Here is a 25,642-nt window from a genome sequence, read left to right on the forward strand (position 1 = left end):
TTGAACCTAACACTGTTTCTAATTTTAAACTGTATCAATACGGTTCTATATGATGAAGTTAGTAAATTGTACTGGATACTGGCCGCACTCAAGCGACTTCAGCTACTGAGCTCTCTTATCTCATGCTTGTTCTCTACATTTATCATACCAGGATCTAACTAAACAGCTGTAACTGAGTTAAAAGAGACCACACTGTTTAGGTTAGGTATGTTCTCAAATGCCAGTTAATCTCAGAAGTTCGACGAAAAAATTAAAATAATAAACAGGAAACTTGTTGCATCTATGGGCATCTAAAGGTTTGGAGGTAATGCATTTTATTACTACAATTATTAATTTTGTATGTTCGTTGTCTCCATGCTTCTATTAACTCGTAGTATGATTTGTTTAGAGTCTTCAAAACCGGTAAAAGTAGTAATGGGATGTAAAACCAAGTAAAAAGAATAAAATTATTATTTGTTGGTAATGTTGACGAGTAAAACAATTGTGTGATTGGAGTGTTTATATCACGTTTTAAACCTACATCTCCAAAAATTATCTAGACCTATACTCGTCTGCTATATTAATAGCAACAACCATGAATATTTCTTAACTAAAGTAAGCTCATGTCCTCATCCGGACCTGTTACAGCTCTTTTTAGGCACGCACCTACTGGAGGTGAGCTCTATGTACCATTTTACCGCATATCACCATTCCTGCCATCTCTGGTAGTACCGCGAATTGAACTCCCCCCCCTTGAAAATGGCAGCTAATTGTGCTAACCATCATGCTGGGGGACAATCTTAACAAAAAAAAAAACACAGACCTATCACACGACTAATGCATGCTTGCAATGTGTGGGCTTACAGTCTTTGAAGACGGCAGTGTATGAAGATAGTGTGTTTCCATGTCTGTCCTGATCTCCTATTTTTGTTGCTCCCTCTTCCCACACTGAAATATCATTGTGTTCGACCTATTATGTGTGTTCCTTTCTTATTCCCTTCTCTCTTTCTCTCTGACTTGATTTGACATTTACTCATTCCTTTCCTATACTTATATTAATTATCCCATTGGGATCCTTTTCTCCTTTTGTGTTTGTGTTTTGTTTCTATTCTTTTACCACGTGTATTTATCTTTGCCATACGTTCCTCCTCTTTTCCTGTACTTATCCAGCTTTTTTTCTTACCCTACACTTACCACATCAAGAAGGAAGATCTGTCAAGATGGTTCCTCAATGAGTCTTAATAACTGCCCTCCCGATGAACCTGGGAAGCAGAAACAAGCTCATCGGGGGCTGAGAAGAAATGGAGATAGAAGAACTGGGATTGATGAGAAGAGAGCCGATCTATTTGGAGATGGAGATTTTCGTGATTTTTTTTTTGTTAAACTCTGTTCATTTTCTAAGTTTAAAAATGAGAACATTAAGGAAAGAGCAGAAAAGCTAGTCAGAAAATATGAATCAGATTTAACCATAAATCCTTCAAATGAACTCATTAGTCTTAAGGTGACACTCCGGAGATAAAAATCAATATTTTGGTCATTTTCGTTAAAAAATTTTAATGATTGAAATTGAAAGGATTGAGTTTCTTTCTTCTTGTCACTAAGTTATTTCGCTGAATTAAAACGATTTATCACTGTAATAATGCTTTGTTTTCCAATCGTAATTTTACATTTAAATCCAATTTTCTCCCATAATATTATGCTAAATGCAACAAAATTTGTATGGTATATATATCACAGCTATATTAGGAAACCTGCGTATAGAAATTTTGGTTGCAGAATTTTTTCAAGTAGTAGGGATATTTTTGGTCCAAAATTTTAGAACATAAAAATTACACAAACTTTAGTACGATATATCTCCTTATATAAATTATGTACAGAAAAATCAATACGTAGTGCTTTTAAAGGAAGTATTACCTATCTATTACAAATTTACTTAACATGTTAATTAAATTTCATGAAAAAAATGGAATTAAAAATTCAACAAGAAAATTATTTTGGAAAAACTATTAATATTGTACATGAAAGAAATGTTCGTGATATCTCTACTTTTATGTAGGTGACATTCCCACAGTTTCGTGAAAATCCATGCATTAGGTAAAAATATCTTTTTATCTCCGGAGTGTCGCCTTAAAACACTAATGCTGAAAGAAATTAGGAAAAAAAAAAAAGAACACCTGTTGTCAATCAAAGATGTCACAAAATTTCAGTTTGTTGAAAAGACATTTCTTAAAAAAAAAGTCTTTCTGATGTATGCATAGCTCTTCAACCTGACTGACAGTTATTTCTGCTACAGCATCTGAATTCATCTTAGGTAGGCCCAATCCTCACAGATGTGCAGGTTGTCTTCAAGGCATCTAATCTAAAGAACTGCACCAAGCCTCTTCAGAGATCACACATATTATTATTATAAGAAGTGTTTCCAGGTGACTAGTAGAGATAGTTTTCCTCCTAAAAATAATATCAATAGCACAGATAAATATACAATCTTGATTGCTTTTATGTTTTCCATCATCACTATCGCTACACATCTGTTTGCAGGGGTGTCAGCAGAGAACAACAAGGAATGATAGGGACTGGTGATGAACTGTCTTAGCAACAAATTACACATTTCTTTGGGAGAGGGTGATCGCAGGTGAATGCTGCAATCCCTGCCTCACTTCACAGTAGATCATTTTCTAAATTAGAAACTCAATGCCCGAGTCAAAATAAAGGGCTTTAGCAGTTCTGAGCAATGAATGTGAAACATGTCATTCCATTCATTTGGATGAAGTTGTTATAAAGTTTATGAGGCTAAGCATAGAACTGGCATGATGTGTTTGCTGTAGCCTAACTTCATGAAACTGAAGGCATTGTTTGTTCTACAAGAAGTGTATCATTAACTCTTTCCTGCAGGTTGCATAATAAAGTGTACTGGAGTCGCACATTGTCTCCCGCGGGTTGCATAGTAGAGCGTACTCGACTTTCAAACAGACTTCCTTTGCCATCTGTCTGCTTAACATATAACTTCTTGGAATCAGAGAATTCCCTACGCTTTCTAGATACAACTGGCATGCATAGAATGCTAAAATGAAGTTTATTGTTATACGTTTCCTTAGATAGAACAGACAGCTGACTGAATGCAACACATCGCAGCAACATGGCTGCACATAACCAGTTGAGTGATGAGGATATTTGTTACTAATTAAATTAATATGTTGACGAATCCAATGGTAGTGAGTTTGAAGTTGTAGGTATGATAATAAAAATGGTGTGTGAAGGAGTTGGGACAGAAGATGAACCTGAGGGAAATCTAAATATGGTATATTGCACAGGACAGGAGATGCTCATTTAGGTACCACCTCCTGTTAAAATATTAGGCCTAGTTGGACAAAAAATAATTATCAGTTTTAATCATCCACTTAATTCTGGTTCAGAAAATTAATGCAGCACTCATAGTACTGGAGGGATATCTTTTTTTTTAACAAGTTGTCCCGCTGACACAGATATGTCTTATGGCGACGATGGGACAGGAAAGGGCTAGGAGTGGGAAGGAAGCGGCCATGGCCTTAATTAACTCTCTTGGTGCCAGGCGGTAGTGCGAGCATCCGCCCTTTAAATTGCCAGAGCCGATCTAGTCGGCCGTTAACAATCCAGTCGGAAGTTGCCAGAGCCGATTACATCGGCCGGCTTAAAATTCTGTGATATACATAATTTCGAGGCAACCTATAGTGACGTGCATACTTTTGTTACAACCTGTAGTAAAGGGGCTGCATGTTATTGTGTGCCTGGCCTTGCTTTGACAGTTCTAAGAGGATGTTATACCTTTCACAAGAGTCGTTTCCTGTGTTTACAAATACCGTTAACCAGTCAGTAAGTGATTGCTCCTTGCAGTGAGTGGATTTGTGACAGGAAAATAGCATGTTGTTCACGTGATAATTTTTCAGCAGGTATTGATGACAATAAATGAATGCAGTATTTAGAACAGTGCGAAGTTAACGCGGATAATTTATCGGATAGCGATAGGGAATTTAGTTCAGAGAGTAGCGACGAAATTATACCGGACACGTCCGCAGAATCACCGCAGCTAAAGAAGAGGCGTTTAATTGTGTCTACCAGCACTAAAGCTACTCTGAATATGGTGGTAGATGGAACTAGTGATAACGAATATGATGATGTCTCTGGAGAACATTTTGTGGAAATTTGTCCCAATAAACCCGACAACATTCCTCAACCTCCTGTCTCCTTCAAGGAAGTTCTTGGATCTAAACATGCCCTACCGTCTGATTCTCCGCCCATATTATACTTCAATTTACTTTTCACTTACTCTCTGCTAAACCTTATAGTCACATACAGTCCTTTATCATTACCTAAATGCCGGTCTCCGCGGGCCAAGTGTAGCATGCCTGCCTCTCACCCGGAGGTCATGGGTTCGATTCCCGCCCAGGTCAAGAATTTTCGCCTGGTCCTGAGGGTTGGTTCGAGGTTCACTCAATCTAAGTGACCCTAAGTGATTGCAATTGAGGAGATATCTGAGGGTGAGAGGGCGACCCCCGTCTGGAAAACCAAGAATAATTACTGAGAGGATCCGTCTCACTGACCATGATTCACCTCGTAAACTGCAGGTACCGAACTGAGCAGCGGTCGCTTAGTAGGTCAAAGCAAATCACGGCTCTAGTGCCATACATTTCTTAATTTTGTAAATTCTGTTGTATTGTAAAATTATTTTTCTAATATATACTACAACCGAAAACGAGAAACTATATTTTCTGAAAACAAAAACTATAATATCAACTACTATTTTTTACTTATTTAATAATTCAGAATTATTTTAATACTGTGTTGTCCGCACGCAGAAAATTTGTTGTCAGTATTTGCCAAACATCGATACATACACGCGAATTTTATCGGAGTAAAATTGTCTTGTTTTTATTAGTGATATATGTTTGAATTTTTATTTTTTACGTTTTTATTTTTCTCATTCAAAGTTATTCTATAGAATTGTATTTAGAAATACATTATACATAATTACGTATATTCTTTTGTATCGTAAATTATTTTTTCAAAGTAGATATTGAGAGAGAAAGTGCGAAAATATTTTTCTCTTCCTAAAAATAAACGTTATCGACAACTACAAATCAACAATAAAACGTCTTTGACTCTTTATATCACTTCAAACCAGTTTCTTATTCTACGTAGTCGATATGTAGAAAATTTCATGCCGGTATTTGCTATACACCGGTAGATATACGCGAATTTTAAAATACATGTATTTCCACTGAAAACGGCTTGGCACTTTACAGTAGTAGAGTGGAGGCGGAGCTCTGGCCTCTTCCAGCTGATGGGGAGCGGCCGACCAGATCGGCTCTTGGCTCCAAGAGGGTTAAGGTACAGCCTGGTGTGAAAATGGGAAACCATACCTGCCAACTTTTAGAAATAAAAAATAGGAAGATTTTTTTAATTCTTGGATTTCATCAAGTGTATTGCACCACGGTCTCGGTAAAATGAGGACATGATAAAAGGCATACATATCTACAGTTACAATGCGAATTAAACATTACATTTAAAATCTTAAACTAAGAAAACAAAAACGATTGCAAGAAAATGTACCTAATAATCATTCTCATTTACGACACATACATACGAATAGTAACATTTAGACGGATAAGTCAAGAACTGACTACAACTTACCAAATGGTGAAGAATATACACATGTAAGTGATAGAGACTGTTATGTTTACTTGTTTAGCATTGAACTGGCAGCTAACTTTGCTCTCTTCAACAATGCACTGTCATACTGCTGCACATAACACTTTCCACTTAGACTTCATTTGACCACCAATAGTTTACTAAGATTTTCGTCATTCAGAGATGATCGGAAATGTGACCTCGTCTTTTTTTACCTGGCTGAACAATCTTTCACACTCGGCACTGCTGTGTGGAATTGGCAATACTGAGAGCATTTACTTTTGCGATTCTATCATATTTGAAACACCCATCTGTACCTCGCATATCCCCTATAGTAGTGATGCAAATTCCAGTGCCTCTGCTAGCACTGGTGTGCACAGTGCCAGTGTCAAGCGCGTCACCGTGCCAAAACACCGGTGCCGTGGCGTGCCACGATGACTACTTATTCATTGGACTCGTATAAAAACGTTTATGCTTCATGTATTGACAAAAAAGGAACTACACGTAGATATACCGTAATTTACATTAATATTTACATGTAAAATACTACAAAATAACCCTGAAATAAGTTTTCCACTCACATTCAAGAACAGTATTTTTTCACTTTATTCGCTGGCAGTCTGTTTCGTCTGTTGGTCAAAATTTACATGCAAAATACTACAAAATAACCCACAAATAAATTTTCCATTCACATGAAGAACAGTATTTTTTCAATTCATTCGCTGACAGTCTGTTAGTGAAAATTTGACCAGCTTTCGAAAACACACCTTCGGCAGGCGCGGATGTTGCTACAACACACAACTTCCGGACAGCTAAATAATAAAGGTTGGGATACTGAAGCTTTCTTCCCAACCAGCATTTTAACGGATCTGCCTGCCTAGCTACTAAGGGGTCTTCCAGGTACGACGAAGCATATGTCGTTTTGAACATGTTATCATCGATCTGAACGATATACAAGATTTACAACTATCTCACACTGCTATGTACTGGTTTTTATCATCTGGACTGAAATTGCTCCACAAAAGGCTAGATCTTCGTCTGTCTGCCATTGACATGGAATTCAAGACAATCCATAATATAACGAAAGAGAATAAAGCATAATGTGGCACGGTCCGGCAGCACTTGGTAGAACGGGATGACCAGTAGGTACCTACTGTAGAAGCGATCTGTCCTGGCACTGGCACTGCCATTGACACCGGCACGGATCTGAGAAGCACTGGCCTGCACGTGCCGTGCCGTTGGTAGGAGGCAGTCACGTGGCCACACACAATAGTGCTTCGTTCGGCAACAGTGCCAGCCGCCAGTGTCCGCCATACTGTTCGATTTACTCATGGAAGAGCGGACTTGATCGAGGTGTATTCTTGTCCTTACTAACGGTATAAATAAGGTCAATATTCACGTCACAAATCGTTTTATTCTTGTAAACGTTTGACAGACTTATTTATATGGCAGTGCCACTGGCACTGATTCATTTTACATCGTGGCACCGTGCCTACCGTGCCGTCTCTGGCACCGGTGTCAAAGCACGTTGCCGGTGCCTTCCTTACATCACTACCCTATAGCAAACCAAGAACAATCTACTCTTTCTTCTTGCACAAGAGACAATGGTAAATCCTCCACTTGGAGAGCACAAAACTGGCACTGTAATGCATCCATTGCTTCTTGGTCATCTTCACCATCTTTCACAGGCAATATAACAGGAAGCATTGAAACAAAATACTTTATGGCATTGAAGGAAGAAGTCTGCAAAGAATTTATCTCAGCTACTTAAGCATTAACAAAAACATCACTATTCAAATTAAATTTATGAATAATATAATCACAAACTGCAATAAAATAGTTCCTGATGTGCAAATAAAAGTTTTTCTTCTCCTCAGGTGCCAGATTTTCTACAAGACGAGATGTTGAACAGCCAATTACTAAATCATCAGCTTTCTGATTCTCTCTCTTGTGATAGACCACTTCTAAAACTGTAGGATATTTTTTTATAATCACTGACTTAACAAACCTACACAGAATGTCCTTCAACATATCTGTCAGCATTGAGCTTATGACATGAATGTGAGGTGTTTGCGACTGAAGAACTTTATTAGTTTTCTCAAAAGTAGGGATGATAAATGCCAGAAATGAGCAAAATGCTTTATTAAAGTTTGAAGACAGAAAAAGAAATAGTCTCTCCTCTCGTGAAATACTGGCAGTGCCAGAACCGCAAGAACAAAACACGTGGTCTAAAACTCCAACGAAACTACGCACAGAAACGAGCGCACGAACCACACAATAACAAACTCACTCTTTCGTCCCGATCAACGGAGTCTCTAGCGGTCGCTAGTGTGCATGACCTTCTGACTCGTAGGACGATTGCCGTCCCGAATTCCCACCTGAACAGCACACACGCTGCTGTAGTGAGCGAGAAATACGATACACGAAGGCGATGGATGATCCGTCCGCCGAATAAAGCATCAAATAAATATGCTTAAAAATGAGGTTGCATAAATTACGCAAGCACATAAGAATTCGTCCTAGGGGAAGAGTACTGACCGTACTGGAGGTTATATTGGTCAAAAATAGGAAGAAATAAAAATAAATCGGAAAACCAGAAGACAAATTAAAAACTGAAAAGTTTCTGGGTAAATCGGAAGGGTTGGCAGGTATGGGAAACCACGGAAAACCATCTTCAGGGCTGTCGACAGTACAGTTCGAACCACCGGCAGTGCCAAGTAGCCTAAGCAGTGGCCTCCACAATATGCACTAACCATGCGTCTTGGTAGGTGTGCTATTAACCAACCGATGAGCCCAACTTAGCACACTGGGGCGAAAGGCTGGCAACCAGGAATGAGCTGAAAAATTTACTGTCCAATAACGGACCAACTACATTGGTATTATAAATTTACTCATTCAGGACAAATATTTCTGGTTCCCTTTGGGAATCAACATTTGTATCATACGGGATACTGGCCGCACTTAAGCGACTGCAGCTATCAAGCTCAGTACTGGAGGGATCGTCCAACCCGTATGCTCACTAGCTGCAGGAAGATATTTCTACTATTTGTGGAAAATTGAAGAAGTGTGCTGACGGACGTTTTCCATTGGAAACAAGTGACCTGTTGGAGAGTTGCAGAAACAATGCAAAGAAAGAGGAAATTAAGTTTAAGCAGTGTAAGCTTAAATTCATAACTAAGCTCTCAAAGCACATGAGTGTCAGTGATACTAACGGGTCTGTCAACGAAGTGTGCAATTTATTTAATCCTGCAATTGCAGGGTAAAACAGTGCTCTGGAACCCAAATCACTTGTGTCTTTGAAGCATAAGTCGCTGTTTTTTATAAGTGCCACTGTCAATCAATTTATCGAGGGCTGCGAGGCATATCACCAACAGATGCTGCAAAACATTAAAATACACCAACACTCTTCAAATGTTGATGGCACTTACGTTACAGTTTCCTTTCTTTGCCTCAGCAGCACTGCAGTGCATTTGGGCCCCTAGAAACAGTGTCAATGTGGAGAGGGGTGTTTTTTTTTTTTTTAGCAAGTACAAGACTGAACCTGATAGGCGGTCTCAAATGAAGAACGACGCCATTCAAACAATTGGCATGTTGTACTTCAACCATCATTGAAATTCCTCTTCCTTGTAGGTCTGTTGTACTGTGGTAAATGAATATGTTCAGAATATTGTTTTTCACTTTGAAATTGCGTTTGTAATTATGCATATTCGTGTGTGTATCATTACGTCTTGCAGTCTTATGTTGATGTTTATTTTCCATAGTGTATTCAAAACTGCATGATGAGCAATGTGTGATTAAACAGTATGATTTTACTTCCAACTGTTGGATGTGCAATTTTGCAAACCGTGCCTTTTTTAACCAATTTGCTACAAAGCGCTACCTTTGAGAAGTATACATGATACAAAACGCCAAATTTGAAAATAAAAATGCTAAATCTCTGATTTTTTAAATGCTATAAACCATGAACTCTAACAGTAATTAATAGTTTAGATTACCTCTGATAACCCATCATGCTGAGACGAATAGCAAATATAAGTTATAGTACATCAGACTCTAAAATTAAGAGTATGTTTATATCATAATGACAATGAAACTACCCAAGAACAAGATTCTCGATTGAAACATTGCTTCATAAAATGATAGTCTTCTGTTGATTGTAATAATTGTCTGTGTCTTTGATTAAAGTAGACAAAATTCACAGAGAAATGCAGAATCATCTGCTGAGTGAAGTAGCCATCTCTCAGCTGATTGAAACAGACGCAATTCTCACGAAGAAAGAGAATCCTCCATTGAGCAAAACAATTGCCTATACGTTGACAGAATCAGGCATATTCCGGGTTTTGGTCCAATAAACAGTTTTCCGCAACAGATTATAATTTGTCCACTGATCCACACTGAAGGGACATTTTAATCTACAATAGTTGCTTGAGGTGAATAACCACCCACACCAACTCCAAACTCATTTTCAATCCACACACTGTCAACAATAACATTAATAATAGACATTTGAACTCCGGAGTTTACAAATTAGATTGCCAATCCTGTAATTCCAGCTATGTAGGTCAAACAGGCCGCAATTTTGTCATAAGATACGCAGAATATCGCAATGCTCTCAAATATAATAGTTTTTCAGCTATGAGTAAACATCATAAAGCATCCAGCCACGAATACACTTCAATAGAAAAGATCTTAAGATCTTGCATTATGAGCAAAAGGGCACCTTGCTCAACGTTCTTGAGAGCATCCACATCGATTTAAATCAGTTTATGAACCCCGCTCACAATTTAAATGAAATCAAAGAACAAATGAACGATCTACTTCGAACATTCATTCCATATATTTGTCAGAACTTCTATAACAAAAACAAGCCCCGCCTCCATCTCTCCAACTCACCACCAATCCCCCCTCCCCACAAGCCCTGCACTGCCCCTTCCCCCGCCACTACTTCCATCCTCGCAAACACTGCTGAAACAACAATAGACTCGATCGTACGAACGGGACCATTAACTTTGAGAAGGCCAAGCAGTTTCGAGAGGACAACCACTCTTTAAACACCGTAAGTTTAAAGCTTTCTTCACACCTATTTTACACTTTTTACTTATCAGTCAAAGTCTCTCACACAACCTCATTTTTTCCATTACAGATTGGAACTTCACTGACGGTTTCCACTATGGTCACTTACAGTTTACCGTGCATCTATCATCTTCTCTAACACAGCTTCTCAATTTTTGACGCGGACCTCCTGACCTTTTAAAATAAGGCAAACAAACCAGCCAACATTTTGAAAAAATAATCGAGAACAGGACCGCTAGATTGAGAAGAAATTGAGAATGCTGTTCTAAAGTTTTAAATTTCATCAGTGTTTTTCCATCACTTGTCACATGCATTTTGCCTGCACGTTATCTCAGGCTTGGTTTCTCATTCTTTTTCGCTCACGCTCCCCTCCTAGCCATTCAATGTGATGGTGTTTCTATAAAGGCAGACTTTCAGCCTGAATTTTCGATACAGTGATTTCATCCTGTTTTGAATTGTTATAAAACTGAAATTTTTTAGACTAAAAGGTCCGCAACCTCGCTATGTGCACTTATGGTTTGTTTCCACCCGTATCATTTGTTTTCCAGTCTTTCCTTCTTAGGTTAACACGGTTCTTAGATTCAACTGTGTTTTGTATTAACCTTTTTTCACTGAATTTTGTCGCAGCGAGTTATTTATTGCTCCATATGATGATATTGTGCTGTTTTATTTCCGTCATGTCTCTCTTGTTTCTTCATCTGTTCCTCATTATGTTTTTTGGCACATTTTTAGCTTGTATTATGTAAATTACTTTACACTCCCCCCCCTTTTCACTGAAGATGGCTCAAATGAGTCGAAACATGTTTGAATTTGATTTCTCCATCTAATGATGGAATTATATGATGTATTGAATTAGGAGGATACACTTAATTTTTCCTTTGTAAAGAGTTTGTTGTTCTCATGGCCAGGCAAATGTTGAGGTGTCCAGTTCAGGAAGTGCAGAGGATCGGTTCAGTTTAATTCTATCTGGATATGGTACAAAAAATTTAGTTTATTCAGAAGTATTACAATACAGTAAAACCTCGTTAAGATGTTTCTGCAGGGGACAACAAGAAAATGTACTATTGAGCATACGAATAAAAACTATCCAACAGTGATATGGAAACACTAGATAGGATTTTTTCCGACATGAAGGCATTTTACGTTGTTTATTCGCGGGTACAATGAAAACTATATCCACCATTTCTCAAGATGAGAGAAAAGTATTAAAAGGTGTGAAAAAACACGAGAGAACAAATATGAAAACCTTTTCTGCTGGGGGTTATAAAATAACAAGATCACTCAACAGTGTGAAAAACACCAAACAACAAATATGAAAACATATGCACGGGGGCTAATAAAAATATCCAAGTATTATTGCAGATCACACATTTCTAAAACAAATGTTAATAGAAGGCTTTTCTTTCAGAGCAGTGGGTTATAAGATATTATTTTCTGGCTACACTCTTCGACAATGGATTGGAGGTCATACTCAGCCATGTGCGACCGCAATAGAATGACTCTGGCCAACATTTTGAGAAACTTCGACCAAGTCGATCGCGTCTAAACTCGAACGTGTGAGTTCAACATTCGAGACTTCTGTGCGCTTTAAGATGTGAATGCCAATCCACTTTCTGGAAGATTTTAATGTCTTCATTAGAAAGGATTTTCACTTTTTCCATATCCGTACCTAGACTATCACAAGACAAATAAGCACCACCCTTGTCAATTTCACACGATTATGTTCCTAATCCAGATATAGGCTACCGTATCACATAAAAAAAGTTCACCGCAAGCACAAATAGACTCACTTTTTCTGTAATCACGCAACTGTGACGACGGCTCTTACCCGAGTTGTAAATAAAGTTTCTTTCACAAAGGATGGCAAATAATTTCCGGGCTAGGAAAAATGTGATCTACTAAGCAGTAATAACGAAAATTTGTGACGCGATAAGCAAGGTATTTTTATATAGATTTAATACGATGAGAAGCGGGACTTCGAATTTACGACGTGCTAATGGGAAAAACGTGTTAATGAGGAACGCAATAACAAGGTTTCACTGTAAATGCATTCATGCAATCCAAAAGGACTTTTAACTATCCCATATTTGTTTCGAACATTAATATTAATGTTTAATAGTTTTTGTTTGAATTTGTCCGCCTCGTTGGCTGAATGGTCAGCGTACTGGCCTTCGGTTCGGAGGGTCCCGGGTTCGATTCCCGGCCGGGTCGGGAATTTTAATTGCTTCTGATTAATTCTTCTGTTTCGGGGACTGGGTATTTGTGTCTGTCCCAACACTCTCCTTCTTCATATTCAGACAATATACCACACTACCAACCACCACAGAAACACACAATAGTGATTACATCCCTCCATATGAGGTTGGCATCAGGAAGGGCATCTGGCCGTAAAACAGGCTCAAATCCCCTTGTGCGACCCCATAGGTGTGGGAAAAAGTGGTAGGAAAAGAAAGGAAATTTTTGTTTGAATTTGTACTTATGCAGATACATTCTTTTCATTAAGCTGTTTACTTGCACTAATATTAACACCAGAGCAAAGCTGGAACGGGCTGCTAGTGAAACAATAAAACAACAAAAATAAGAATAATAGCACAGCAACTGAAAACTGCCACAGAGGCAAAAGGCTTACAAGAAAGCGATCACGTGCTACAGACAGGAAACTCGACACAGCCAATAGTAACCAAGCAGGCAGCCATACTGTTGATTCCTGCCAAATCTGTCACATAGTTACTCTAAAAGTACAGACTGTTGTTAAACCAAGTTATGGTCACATTAAGTCAATACTCCACACAATACTTTGATATGATATTGTGTAAAGTCACTGGTTTATAAAGGTCCTAATCCAATTTCATACTCCACACCTTTCTTAAATGATAATTGATTGAAATTAAAAATGCCTGCCAGACTTAACTGGGACTAATGATGATCACCAACCAGGAGTACCATGAGAAAACTCAAGATTAATTTACCATGCATAAAAGTTTTAAAAAGCACTTCCAATCCTTTTATCTATATAATAGAGCACATCTGAATTAACTTACCTCTATACTCGAGATCACTGGGGTAACCAGCATTCTTTCTTCTTGCTGTGCCTGAGGTTTGCTTCTTCGTGCCTCCTTTCTCATTTCCTTCCTCATCCTCCCCACGAGAAGGAGCATTTATCACTGTCACATAATACGGGTTTTCCTTAGGACCTTCAACGTGAATTACAGGTCCTCTAGACCTGCTACTACTGGTATTACTACCACTATCATAGGAAACTGTGCCTTGCGCCTGATCACGAGAAAATGCTGCTTCTGACTTGAGTGACCCTTTCTTTTTAAGTATTGGACTATCACGACTGTTACTACTGTTTTCACCCTGGAAGAGTTTTGAACGTTTCACTTTCTTTAACTGGCTGGTACCAGGTGAGTCATCGAACGGCCGTTTCTGTTGCTTCTTTTTCTTCTTTGGTGTACTATCAGTAGAGGAAGGGCCAAAAATGCTCTCCGAGGATCTTCGTTTGCCATTCCTTGAGCCCTTTGGCCTTCCACGTTTTATGCTGGAGGCAGGTTTTGTTTCTAGAGACACTGAACCAAGAGTAGTTAAAGTCTCAAGAGCTTTGGTGGTAGGTGAAACTTCCATTGAAATTGGAGAGGAAGTATCCTCTACTTTATGTGGATCTATATTTTCATCAGTTTCTACAATACCAGCGAACATTTTCTCCAATTCAGTTTCAACTTCAATAAAGGCATTCTTTACTTCAGGTTTTGGTTCTATAGACTTGTCCAACTGATCTGACACTAACGCTGACAAGAGGGCATCTGCATCATCTTGCTGATCACTGGCTGATTTTCTACGTATCCTCTGATTTGCTGGTTTCGGGGATTGCGATGGTGATGAACCTTCACTGGAGGTACGGCGACGATTTTTTTCTGTTTTCTCAACGCCAGTAGTGTTACTACTGAGATCGTCTGCAAGATTCTCAACAGACTTCTCAGTTGGCTGCTCAACTTTATTTTCTGAGATGGCATTCACTACACTTATGTCTTTAATTTCTACTGGAAGTTCAGCTTCTTGATGTTTGTGACTTTCCTCAGAAATATTACTATCATCAAGATTGCTACTTTTCGTGCCTTCAGCATCACTTGATGTTTTAGACACCCTTATGGGTTTATCTAACTTCCTCTTTCGGCGAGGTTTACCATTTTCCACATCATCGTTGCTGAAAGTAGGGGACACTACATCTTCCTCACGAACTGTTGTTGGGGATTTATGAACAGGAGTGACAACACTGCTAGACTTTGGTGGTGAAAGGGCTGGAGAAGGTGTCCGCACATCTCTACCAAACCCGCTGCTACTATCTTCATTGGTAACAGCAGGGGAGACTATCACTGATGCAGGAGCCACCACTACAGTACTAACTGGCGTTTGGAGAGGCTGTTCAGTTCCCGAGTTAACACTGCCAAGTTTTTTACTACCACTTTCAACCAGATTCTCCAAAATAGAATCAACTTTCTTAGTCCGTTTTAAGCTCCCACTTTTTGGTGAACGAACGGGAGAGGTGGAATCTTTGGGTGTGGACTGGGTAGGAGAAGGTATTGAAAGGCTATCTTCAGATTGTCTCACTAAAGATGCAGAACTACTAGCTGGAACTGAGGTTGATTCAACAGATACAGACGACTGCTCTACAGCACTTGTTCTTATGATGGGATTGCTTCTCTCCTGACTTTCTACTGACGGTGGTCTTGCAGGTGGAACTGGAGTTACTCTGCCTGGCGTAGGAGAAGGTTTACTGCTATCCAATCGACTATCACTGGGTGCCAACGAGGGTACATCGTTCTTCTTCTCTACTTTATTCTCACTATTCAATGGTGATGGACTGGGAGATGTTGATGATGATGATGATGAAGAGGAAGATGCAACAGTTGTAACAACCTGAGGAGCACATTTTGGCTTTTCTCTAGGAGGAGTCTGTGCAATCACACTAACAGTCTCCTTGGACACTGGGCTTTTGCTTTCTACAGCACTTTTTGGTTTGAGTATATCTCTGTCTGAAGTAACAGAAGAAGAATTATCAGGAAGGGAACCTGGTATGGGTACTGTACCACTACTACTGCCAATTCCACTGTCGGAACTTACTTCACCATTCAATGGTGTTGGTGGGGATGTCACATTTGTGCTACTTACAGAAGCAGAGGATGCAATGATACTTCCATTCCTTATTGTGGAATGTTCTGGTAGTTTGTCAGTACGAGTTAATGGAATTGGTACAGATTGTTGAGGCATTCTTTGATATGCCTCACCACTTGCAGGGGATAAGTCAACTGATTCCTGTTGGTGAGCAGCAGCAGGAGTCTGACCACGATACGAACCAGCTTGTGCAGCAGCTGCAGCAGGAGTCCTATTCATCTCCTGATTAACCAACATCTGCAAACTGAAGAGAGGATTGCCAGGACCTCCACTATTGGTGCCACTGTTCGTCTGGGGGTGAGAAGAAGCAGGAGGACCTCTTCCAACTTCGTGACTTCCTGGAGCTTTAGTTACTGGCATCCCCAGGTTATTCCACGCTCCTGGCACCACAGGATGATGAGGAGAATGCCGATCAGCACCAGGAGCACTGCTCATGTGAGCATGCTGAGGTGGACCTTGCATTCCTCTACCAGGACCCATCATCGATGGATGTGGAGGAGGATAGTAACCTGGTCCTTGAGGACCTCCCATTCCACTTCCAGGATGCAACCCCATGCCTGGAAGAGAAAATTAGAATAGAATAAACACAAAACCTATATTGCAGATGCAAAAATAAGAAAAGTTCAGTCACATTTTAAAAATCTAATATTTCTTGTCTGAGTATAACTTGTAAAGTATACAATAGAACAATGTCATATTTGAGCAATGTGTAATGAAGATTCTTGTTGAGACACTGTGACACATCAACATTAAATATGACTAATTAACCCCCTAAATACTGTTACAGATAACCAAGATTCAATAGGTGGTAGATAAACAGCACCCAATATCCCACTCCCTCCGGCGCCACTGTTAACACGATGGGGAACATGGCTGGATGCAGCTTTGTATTATGCTCAGCACATAGAAGTATTCAAAGAGGTTGTAAATTAATTGGACTCGAATGAAGCTGCATCAATACAAACAGTACAAAACATTCTGTCAGGCACTGAGTTAGAGGAGAATCTTGTTTTTATAATTTTTTTGCCAAACGCCACGTCGTCACTGGAAGCTGTAGTATCTCCCTTAAAGGAAATACTTACTGTTTTGGAAAAAACTACATCCATTCTAAATTCTGTTCCTGGCAGTATAGAACAAAAAGTGAAAGAAAAAATAAATTATGTAACTTCAAAAAATACTGGTCATAAACAGTTGTGCAATATTCAAGACATTCTCGAAGGAAAAAATCTGCCACACCAAGAGACTTGCCTCTTTCTGTGGAGCAGTTATCATTATTTAAATATACCCCAATAACATCTTGTGATGTGGAAAGAAGTTTTTTATGTTACAAAAGTGTTTTGCGAGACAACAGACGATTTTTTTAGTTGAAAATTTGTGCAAAGTGATGGTTGTGAACTGCAATTCATCACTCAGCATTAACAGCAAGACCATTTATGCTTGAACCTCCAAGGAATAAATGTAAGTTTATTATTATTAATACTAACCTGACTTGTCTACTGCCATTTTCTCATTTTAGTAATACTGCATATTTATTGGCATATTCTCAAGTTTTTAAGAGCATATTTATATGCATATGTCTTAGATTTTCAGGGCATGAACTTCTGAGCCTTAATAATGAGGATTCTTGTAAGGACAAATGAGATAAACCCTTGAAGATTCAATAATCAGTGGTATGCATAAAACACAGGACTAAGAGTTTGTAGTAAATACTAAAATTTGTATGCAGGAATTTCCTTAGCAAATGCTTTTACTCTTACCAAAGTCCCTGGAGCTTGGACATTTGCTAAGATGGGTAGTAATTACAATGAATCATATACACAAACCCTAGCAATTGCTTTTACTCCTGTTTACCAAGCTAATTCATTGTCTGCCCCAAGCTTTGATTCAATTCCTTATAATTTCATTATACGTGTCTTGTGGCCATGATTGTTAACCCCTCAGCGCCGACCACTATACGTGGTATAGACCCCCTTTTCTTCCGTAGCCGCCGACCTCTATACGTGGTATAGACCCATACATGGTTTCGCATTTACGGCTATAGCGCGAAGAGTTTTGGTGTTATGGATATGCAAATTGTTTTGTTTCCAAGAAGACATTTTCGGGTTTATCAGTGTTCTAAATAAGTATTGAAAATCGTTAAAGTGTAGCTGCTTTTGCAAGGATAAATATATGTCAATTATGTCTGAGCAGCAATCCCTGCTTTTTTAATAGTCCGTTTGCTTCATTCTTTCCCACAGAATAAAATAAAGAAATGATGATCTGAGAAGTTTGTCTTTTCGTGTGATGTTCTTTGCTCTAATTTTGTATTAAGAGTGCGGTTTATTTATTATATTTGTCTTTATTTCTCAGCTTGTAGTCTTTTCGTAACTCTCTACGAGTACTCTGTATAGGCATCAGTTAGTGCTGCTTTCTGTCATACGACACGAGAAGCAGTTGTGCATGGTATATATCTCGTTTGAAAGACGATGTATCGACCTTTTAATCTGAAATATGCATCGAGTTGTTTTGATTCGTCATAAATGTTATTCCCCTCATTCAGTTTCGTCCTGCCGCTTTCGGTCCCGCTGCAGCTTCATCAGCTTGTGTGACGGCACCGCGCTCAATGGCTAACTCCTGCTAAGTGTAGCGTGCTTGAAATATTGTATAATTCAAATGAAAGTTTAGTCGGAAGTAGTAGTGGCAGTATTAGCAGTAGTGATAATGAAATAGATGATGTAGCAGTGGTAAATGATGAGAGTGACGATGAGGAGGAACCAGTACTTGGAAATTTCGTGTAGGAGGCTATAGATATGCATACAGGTCAAAGGGAAGCTTTCAACAGTGAATTATGATTCCTAGATTCTCCAATAATATTTAGACAAGTCACAGGGACAAACATTGAGCAGTTATCTTATCAGTTTCAGCTGATGGAAGGTTTGTTTACGTAGTACAAAATACGCTTCTCGGGCGGGAAACGAAATATTCAAGGCCGGCGCGCATCAGATAATACAGTTCCAAGGTTGCAGGAAATACGTTTTATCAGGAAATTAGCACCCAAGAGTGAGAATTCCAAACCTCAGAGATGTTGTATCGCGTGTTCAAAACACGGTGAAAAGAAGACATCGGTGTACGGCTGCCAGGAGTGTGCCTTGGGTCTCTGTCTCGAAGAGTGCTTCGAACTCTATCACACGGAACTAAATTACTAAGGAAATGTGAAACAATTATGTAATTATCTTCATGTAAATAGTTCTACCATAAGGAATTCCAAATTTCGTGAATATCGGGCCACTCTTATACTAGTAGTAACGCTTTAAGTGAATCAATGTATTTCAGCCGCGCGTAGTTGAAATCTCATCCGGCCGCGGGATAGGAAGCTCTTTAAACGGCTGCGACGCTGAAGGGTTAAGGCGTTAGCAGTGGCAAAGATAGGACTCGTGACCCTCCCTCACACTTAACCACATAAATTACATAATACACATATTGGAGAAATATACCATTCTATAATAAAATCAAAGATAACAAAAAGCTAAATAACAGATTTTGAGAACATATAACGAAGAAAGGAACAAAGCAAAGCTCAACAAATAAAAGAAATCCAGAGCATTAAAGTAAAAAGAGCAAAAAATCATTAGGAAAAACGTAAAAGACAAACTGAAAAATATAAACCAATGCATAAACAGATTACATAATAAATTGAAAAACAAGTATGGCAATAAACAGTGATCTATGTACATGAGCTAAAAGCTAAATATTATGTACATTTACACTATAACAATAAAAATAATGCAGGTATAACCCCAATTTTGTGTGACCTCGATTTAGCGTAAACCCGCATTTAACGGAAGAAATGTACAATCCCGGAAATTATTCCATAAGAGCAATGCAATTTTATATTCGATTTAATGTAATTCACAATAGGGCAAAACCCACATATACTGTTAAGGAAATGTTAAAATTCTCAAATATTTATTTCTATTTGTTTAGGTTATGGGACATTAAGAACCTATGAAAAAGATGTCGTAAGCTTGTAAAGGATGATTCAAGGCAGAAGAATTTAGAGCGTGGGCACTTAGTCCTAAAGTAAGATGTCGAACTCGGATAGACATCCGACCGCGGCTGCTGTAGTAGAACACCTGTTTTAATGACAATGTTCTTATAACCTTCGAAAATTCCTATATTAATCTGCGCAATATTCTTCGGTTACAGTGAGAACCCTTTTACCGATGCATCCGTTACTATGGGCAAATGTGGGCATTAGTTTTTACTCGTTATCAATATTAATACACTCTACTCCAGCCTTTGAATTGAATGTGATCGATCATCTTCCATATTATTGGCCGCTACGCGTGAGCGAGTTGATCTTGAGCAAGACTGCTCACAACTCCGACGGGTGTAAACGAACATCGGGAGAACATGCTTTTGCAATAAGTGCAATGACAGCAGTTGATATCTCCTTAGAAATAAAGGCTGAAGGAAACGATTGCTTAATTTTATTATGTACTGACATAAAATAAGAATGTGATATTTCTCGTTCTCAAGATACAGCGGTGTGCATAACTAATTTCAGAGGTTAGGTTAAGTACTTTCGCGTCTTGTTAAATTTCAGAAAGGCTGTTCCCATATAAATTTATAGTGAAAATGTTGTTATTATTATTATTATTATTATTATTATTATTATTATTATTATTATTATTATTATTATTATTATACACAGAGACTGAAATGTGTTTCCATAATATGTTCACAGTAAACTAGGTTAGGTGACGCCGTTTGACGTAAGAAAATTGAAATGTTTGCCACAAACCTCTGGAGCAATGCTATTACAATTTTTAAGAATGAAAATGAATATGCATGTTCAGAACATTAGAATTAGAAAATACGTGCTAATGAGTAAGCCGCTGCTTGGAAATCTTTTAAGATGAGTATTAATTAGACATGTTTCAACTGAGATATCTTCAGTAAAACATCTTGAATAAAAATGACATTAAGAATAAAATTATGGAATGTATGTTAAAATATTGCTTAAAGTTCATGATAAAGTAAAATGGAAAGTATAAATCGGCATGTTATCTTGTGTGTTCCGGTTTGCAATGTTGCAAGGCTCAGCCTCTTGTCCATGAATAAACTTGAATATTTTCTGTTCAGATGTCTCTATTGGTCGGAGGTCTCAATTACAGATGATGTGTTCTCATGAGAGGAACCATCAATAACTTTAATCTTTAATGGAATTAAAAATTACTTATGAATGTGAACAAAAAGCTAGACGTCTCAGCTAACTGTGTTAACTTACATTCTGTAGCCCACTCAACCATTCTGCGTCCGCTGATTGCGAAGTTTCCCCTCTCAACAGCTGTGTTCTTACAGATGAGGTGCGGGTAGTACTATTGGAAGGGGATGGTGGTGACGGGGAGGGCATGACTTGCGGGAGTGTGGGGGAAACTTCTGAAGTTGGCCAAAATGGAAATTGCAAGCATGATCATGTACAAGTGTGTAGTGGCTGCACTCAAACCACAAATGGCAAGTTTGCTACCACTCAGTCTAAACATTCTCCCACTATGGGCCTCTTTATCAAAGCGACTGATCACAGTTCAGCACCTGTAAAGGTGGAATTATCTCTCTGGTGATCAGATCCTTGATTCTGCACACAGAGTCATCTGATAATTGTATAAATAATGCAAATAATGTATATAACGTAATAAAACTGAAGCTGGTATGCGATTTTGAAACTATCTTTTATTCTCAATATCAAAATCTATTTTAACATATCGTAAAAATGGGTTGATTGAAACATAAATTTGGTTGTGTATAATCATTTACTGATTATTTTTTAAATTTGGACCCAACTGAGAGTCTATACAGAAGTCAAAATCATGTTCTTATCCAGTTTTTGGAGCATTCATTTACAGTATTCTCCTTAGGACCTTTTTAATGGACCCTGCCATTTTTACAGACCGTCCGGCTAACATAACCTAGTTACATAATATTAATACATATTTCAGTCATTGGGTGCTCCAAATTAAAATTTAAATACTGTAAAACTGTTTATTCAAATGATAAATCATTATTGCCAGTATAGCTGCATCAATTACATCAGAGATTAATTGTTTACCTAAACTATGACGTAGTATCGTGCGCGAGCGATGTTGATTGCGTGGGACGTCACAAACCTGAATGGCACTTCACGGCAACCGAGTGGTAAGCTCCGCTGTTACATGATTATGAATTAACAGTAGAACACTAGAAGATCAAAATAATCTGTTATATCTGTTCAAGCTAATAAAAATAAAATAGTCCAATAAGTTAATATTTAACTGTCTGATATTATTGTTAATGTCTGAGGGGAATAAACTGAAATTTTATCACATTCAATTTTTTACATAGTATTCTCAGTCCGGCTACATATTCCTGCCACTCAATCGACGAAAATTTCCGGGGAGAACACTGTTTTAGTTAGTGGTTTAACCATCTCGGCCAGGTCTTTTAGTGACAATGCTATAGGAAAGTGGTAGGACTGAGAAGGAAGCTTCTGTGGCAAAATATTCGGCAGCAGTTGTCGCAGAGATCGCAGCAGGAATTGCAAAAATAAACAAGTGCCATGATACCGATCGACTTTTTGATGTCAGTTCTTTGGTGCTGTTAGTTGAGGATTACATTTCACCTCTAGAGTGGTCTAGGACTAGGATAGTTCAAGTTCGCCCTGGATGAGATGGTGAGGTGAGGGTTGTCACTGTTCGAACGGCTAGTGGAACTTTCACCCTAAGCATCAAGAAGATACGCCCTCTTCCCATTGAAAAGGATAATGACAAAGAGAACTGAGTTAAAAATTTCCTGTGATTTCTTTGACTTTGCAATATTAGTCATCGAAGATATAACTTAACTACAATATTTATTTCTTTTAATGATAAAAAATATCTATGTATGCAAGCTTTGCAGTCACATGATAAGACGATTTTATAAGCTTTTTAAAGAGAAGATTACAATAGTTAGTTGAAAGGACTCCTTTCAAGGGGGGTAAAATGTTAGGAGATTTTCATTATTTGAAGTTGGCAGCTTCTGGGCCAATTTCTGATTGGTTGGATAATAATGTATTTTTGAGAATTGTTAACACATTGGGGACTGTGTCTTAAGGTGGCATATGGGCAAGGAAGACCGCCATATTTTGAAGGTCTTTAAAAAATTGTAGAAAATAGTAGGTAGGTTGCAATTTTAACACTATACATAACCAAAAAATCAAAAGTGTCTATTCTACAGATGAAAAAGTTGCATTAAGATCTACTGAATACTTTCACATTACACATTTTCCAACGTTATGCCTTTTGCAACAACAAAACATGTCTGACAACAAAGTCTTACACATAATGAGCTTGAGTGTGGAATAGTTTGAAGCATTCAGGGTGGCTCCGTACAGTCAAATCCAATGCAACGCAACCACGACAGCAATAACAACATATCAGCATACAGTTATAGACGAGGAAGGAGCCACCACTCTGCATCAGAATACTTACGCACAACCTAGACTACAATTTACTCCAACACTTAAATATAATACCAATCACAGCTGCACATATTTACCTCCGTCTATATACTGGATTTGTTAATAATAGAGGATTTTACCACCCATACAAGTGGAGACATTTTAACATAAAATAGGACATCCTAAGAGAGCACTGCCTATGAATGCAAGCACTGATTTATTCTGTAACTATATTGGACTCAAAACAAGAACGTAGACTTACACAAGACGTATAAATTCATTGCAACGAAACTGTTTTATAGGCATTATTATAAAGGATTTTAACATGTACTGTGTATTTTAATATGTGATTTTAACAAGCACTATGTATATTAAAGTGTTTAATGTACTTGTAACTTAGAATTAAGTTTAAGTTAAGTTCCACAAACAAATTTTAGACCTAAAAGATAACTCCACACCTAAGTACCTGAATTGTATTATATTAATAATTTTACTCTCAAACATGCCCAATTTGGATGCTTGGATATAATGCTTCCCCATGGCTTCTCCATTTAGAAAGGCACATTAACTATTATTTGACATATGTAAAGGTATCAATGTACAGATGATGATGACTGTTTAGGGTCAAAACCGGTCCTGTAGTTAATAATAAAATTGTATTGATAAGGTGGAACCTTTTCTTATCTATATATTAGTGAACTATCAATACGGAAATGAAACTTGTAAATCAAGAAGCTATGGAGGTAATACAGGAAGTTTTCGAAGATTGTGTGGTTAATTAACCTTCTAGGCGTGTTTGACATCAGAGGGATAACATTTTGAACGTCAAATGTAATGCCAGGTAGGTTTCAGACTAATAGTTTCACTAGAAATAGATTTCTATAAGTGTGAATTGCTGTGAGTAGTGGGGAGGAAAAACGTGCATTATACCGGCTAGCGACCGAGTGTCATTGCAACATCATAATCTATTATCTTCATTTCCGTATTGATTGGTACTATAATATAAGGAAAACTGAGAAGTTTCCACCTTATCAATACATTAATTTATTACTCTAAAATGGTCAAATCATTCAATACCGGTTTCGATCCCTATGGGATCATCCTCAGTTGACACACAATGAAATATTTATAAAAACATCACATGTAAGATTGTATCTGGTAAGACTAGTTCAATTAAATTAAATATGAAAGTTGTTAGGTTGTTAGTGAGAAAGTATTTGTATGTGTGTGGTACGTGACCATACTATGTCTAGGCTGATATACATTGAGGAGATCTTACATTTGTTCTCAATCATTATTTAGGATGTTACATTCAGTATAGTTGTTTCATATTGATTAAAACACTAAAACTTGCTTGTAAAATAATGTGTCTATCTTTGGTTTGAATAGCACTAATTGGTTTGAACCTTAACGTCACACGACACCTATATTACAGAACATAAAGTAAAATTTTTTTATATACACATCAATTGTGAGTCTATTATGAAGTCTTAAAAATATTTTATTGCTTGAGGTAAAATGCCATAAACAAAATACCTGAAGAACAACAAAATGAAATCAGATATGAAATCAAAAAAACATTACCACAATGCATTAACAGAATCAATCAAAAGACCAACAAACAAGATACCATCAACCACATACAAATTAAAAAACTCAAAAACAAAATCCAACAAAACAATTTACTAATAACTAAAGCAGACAAGGGAAACACAACAGTCATAATGAATAAAGATGAATATATAACAAAAACAAAAATTTGTATCCAAGATGAAACCTACCAAATCAAGACCAAAGACCCCACTAATAATATTCAAAAGAACTTTAAAACTCTACTAAAAAACACTCACCTCCTTTTAAATGAACAGGAAACTACAAAATTGATCACCACGAACCCGGGATTACCTACTGCCAAAGCATACCCAAAAATCCATAAAAATAATATTCCTATGAGACCAATAATAAACTACAGACCAAGCCCTACTTATAAATTATCACAATTCATCCAAAAATTTCTTAAAAAACATTATGCTTTCCAAGCAAAGAAAACCATAAAAAACTCAATAGAATTTTGCAACATCACCAAGAATATAAAAATAGAACACTACCACAAACTAGCAACATATGACATAACAAACATGTATCCCAATATACCTACACAAAAAACCATAACAATCATTGAATCCAATCTCAAAAACCATAGTAAACTAAGCAAGTTAGAAATAGATGAATTCATAAGATTATTACACTTTGCCATCAACAACAACTATTTTAAATTTCACGATACTATATACCACCAAC

At 37.7% G+C, this 25,642-nt stretch overlaps 1 protein-coding gene across 5 annotated transcripts in view; it reads right to left on the reverse strand.

Moving 5' to 3' along the window:
* LOC136876276 (uncharacterized protein CG5098) overlaps nucleotides 1-25,642 on the reverse strand; it is a 577,938-nt gene that overhangs the window by 48,511 nt on the left and 503,785 nt on the right. For all 5 annotated transcript variants that reach the window (XM_067150088.2, XM_067150091.2, XM_067150087.2 and 2 more), the window contains one exon: nucleotides 13,758-16,445. In XM_067150088.2, coding sequence (XP_067006189.2) covers nucleotides 13,758-16,445 — 2,688 coding nt within the window. The remainder of the gene's footprint in view (nucleotides 1-13,757; nucleotides 16,446-25,642) is intronic.

The sequence above is a fragment of the Anabrus simplex genome, chromosome 6 (genome assembly GCF_040414725.1).
Source record: "Anabrus simplex isolate iqAnaSimp1 chromosome 6, ASM4041472v1, whole genome shotgun sequence".
Classification (NCBI taxonomy): domain Eukaryota; kingdom Metazoa; phylum Arthropoda; class Insecta; order Orthoptera; family Tettigoniidae; genus Anabrus; species Anabrus simplex.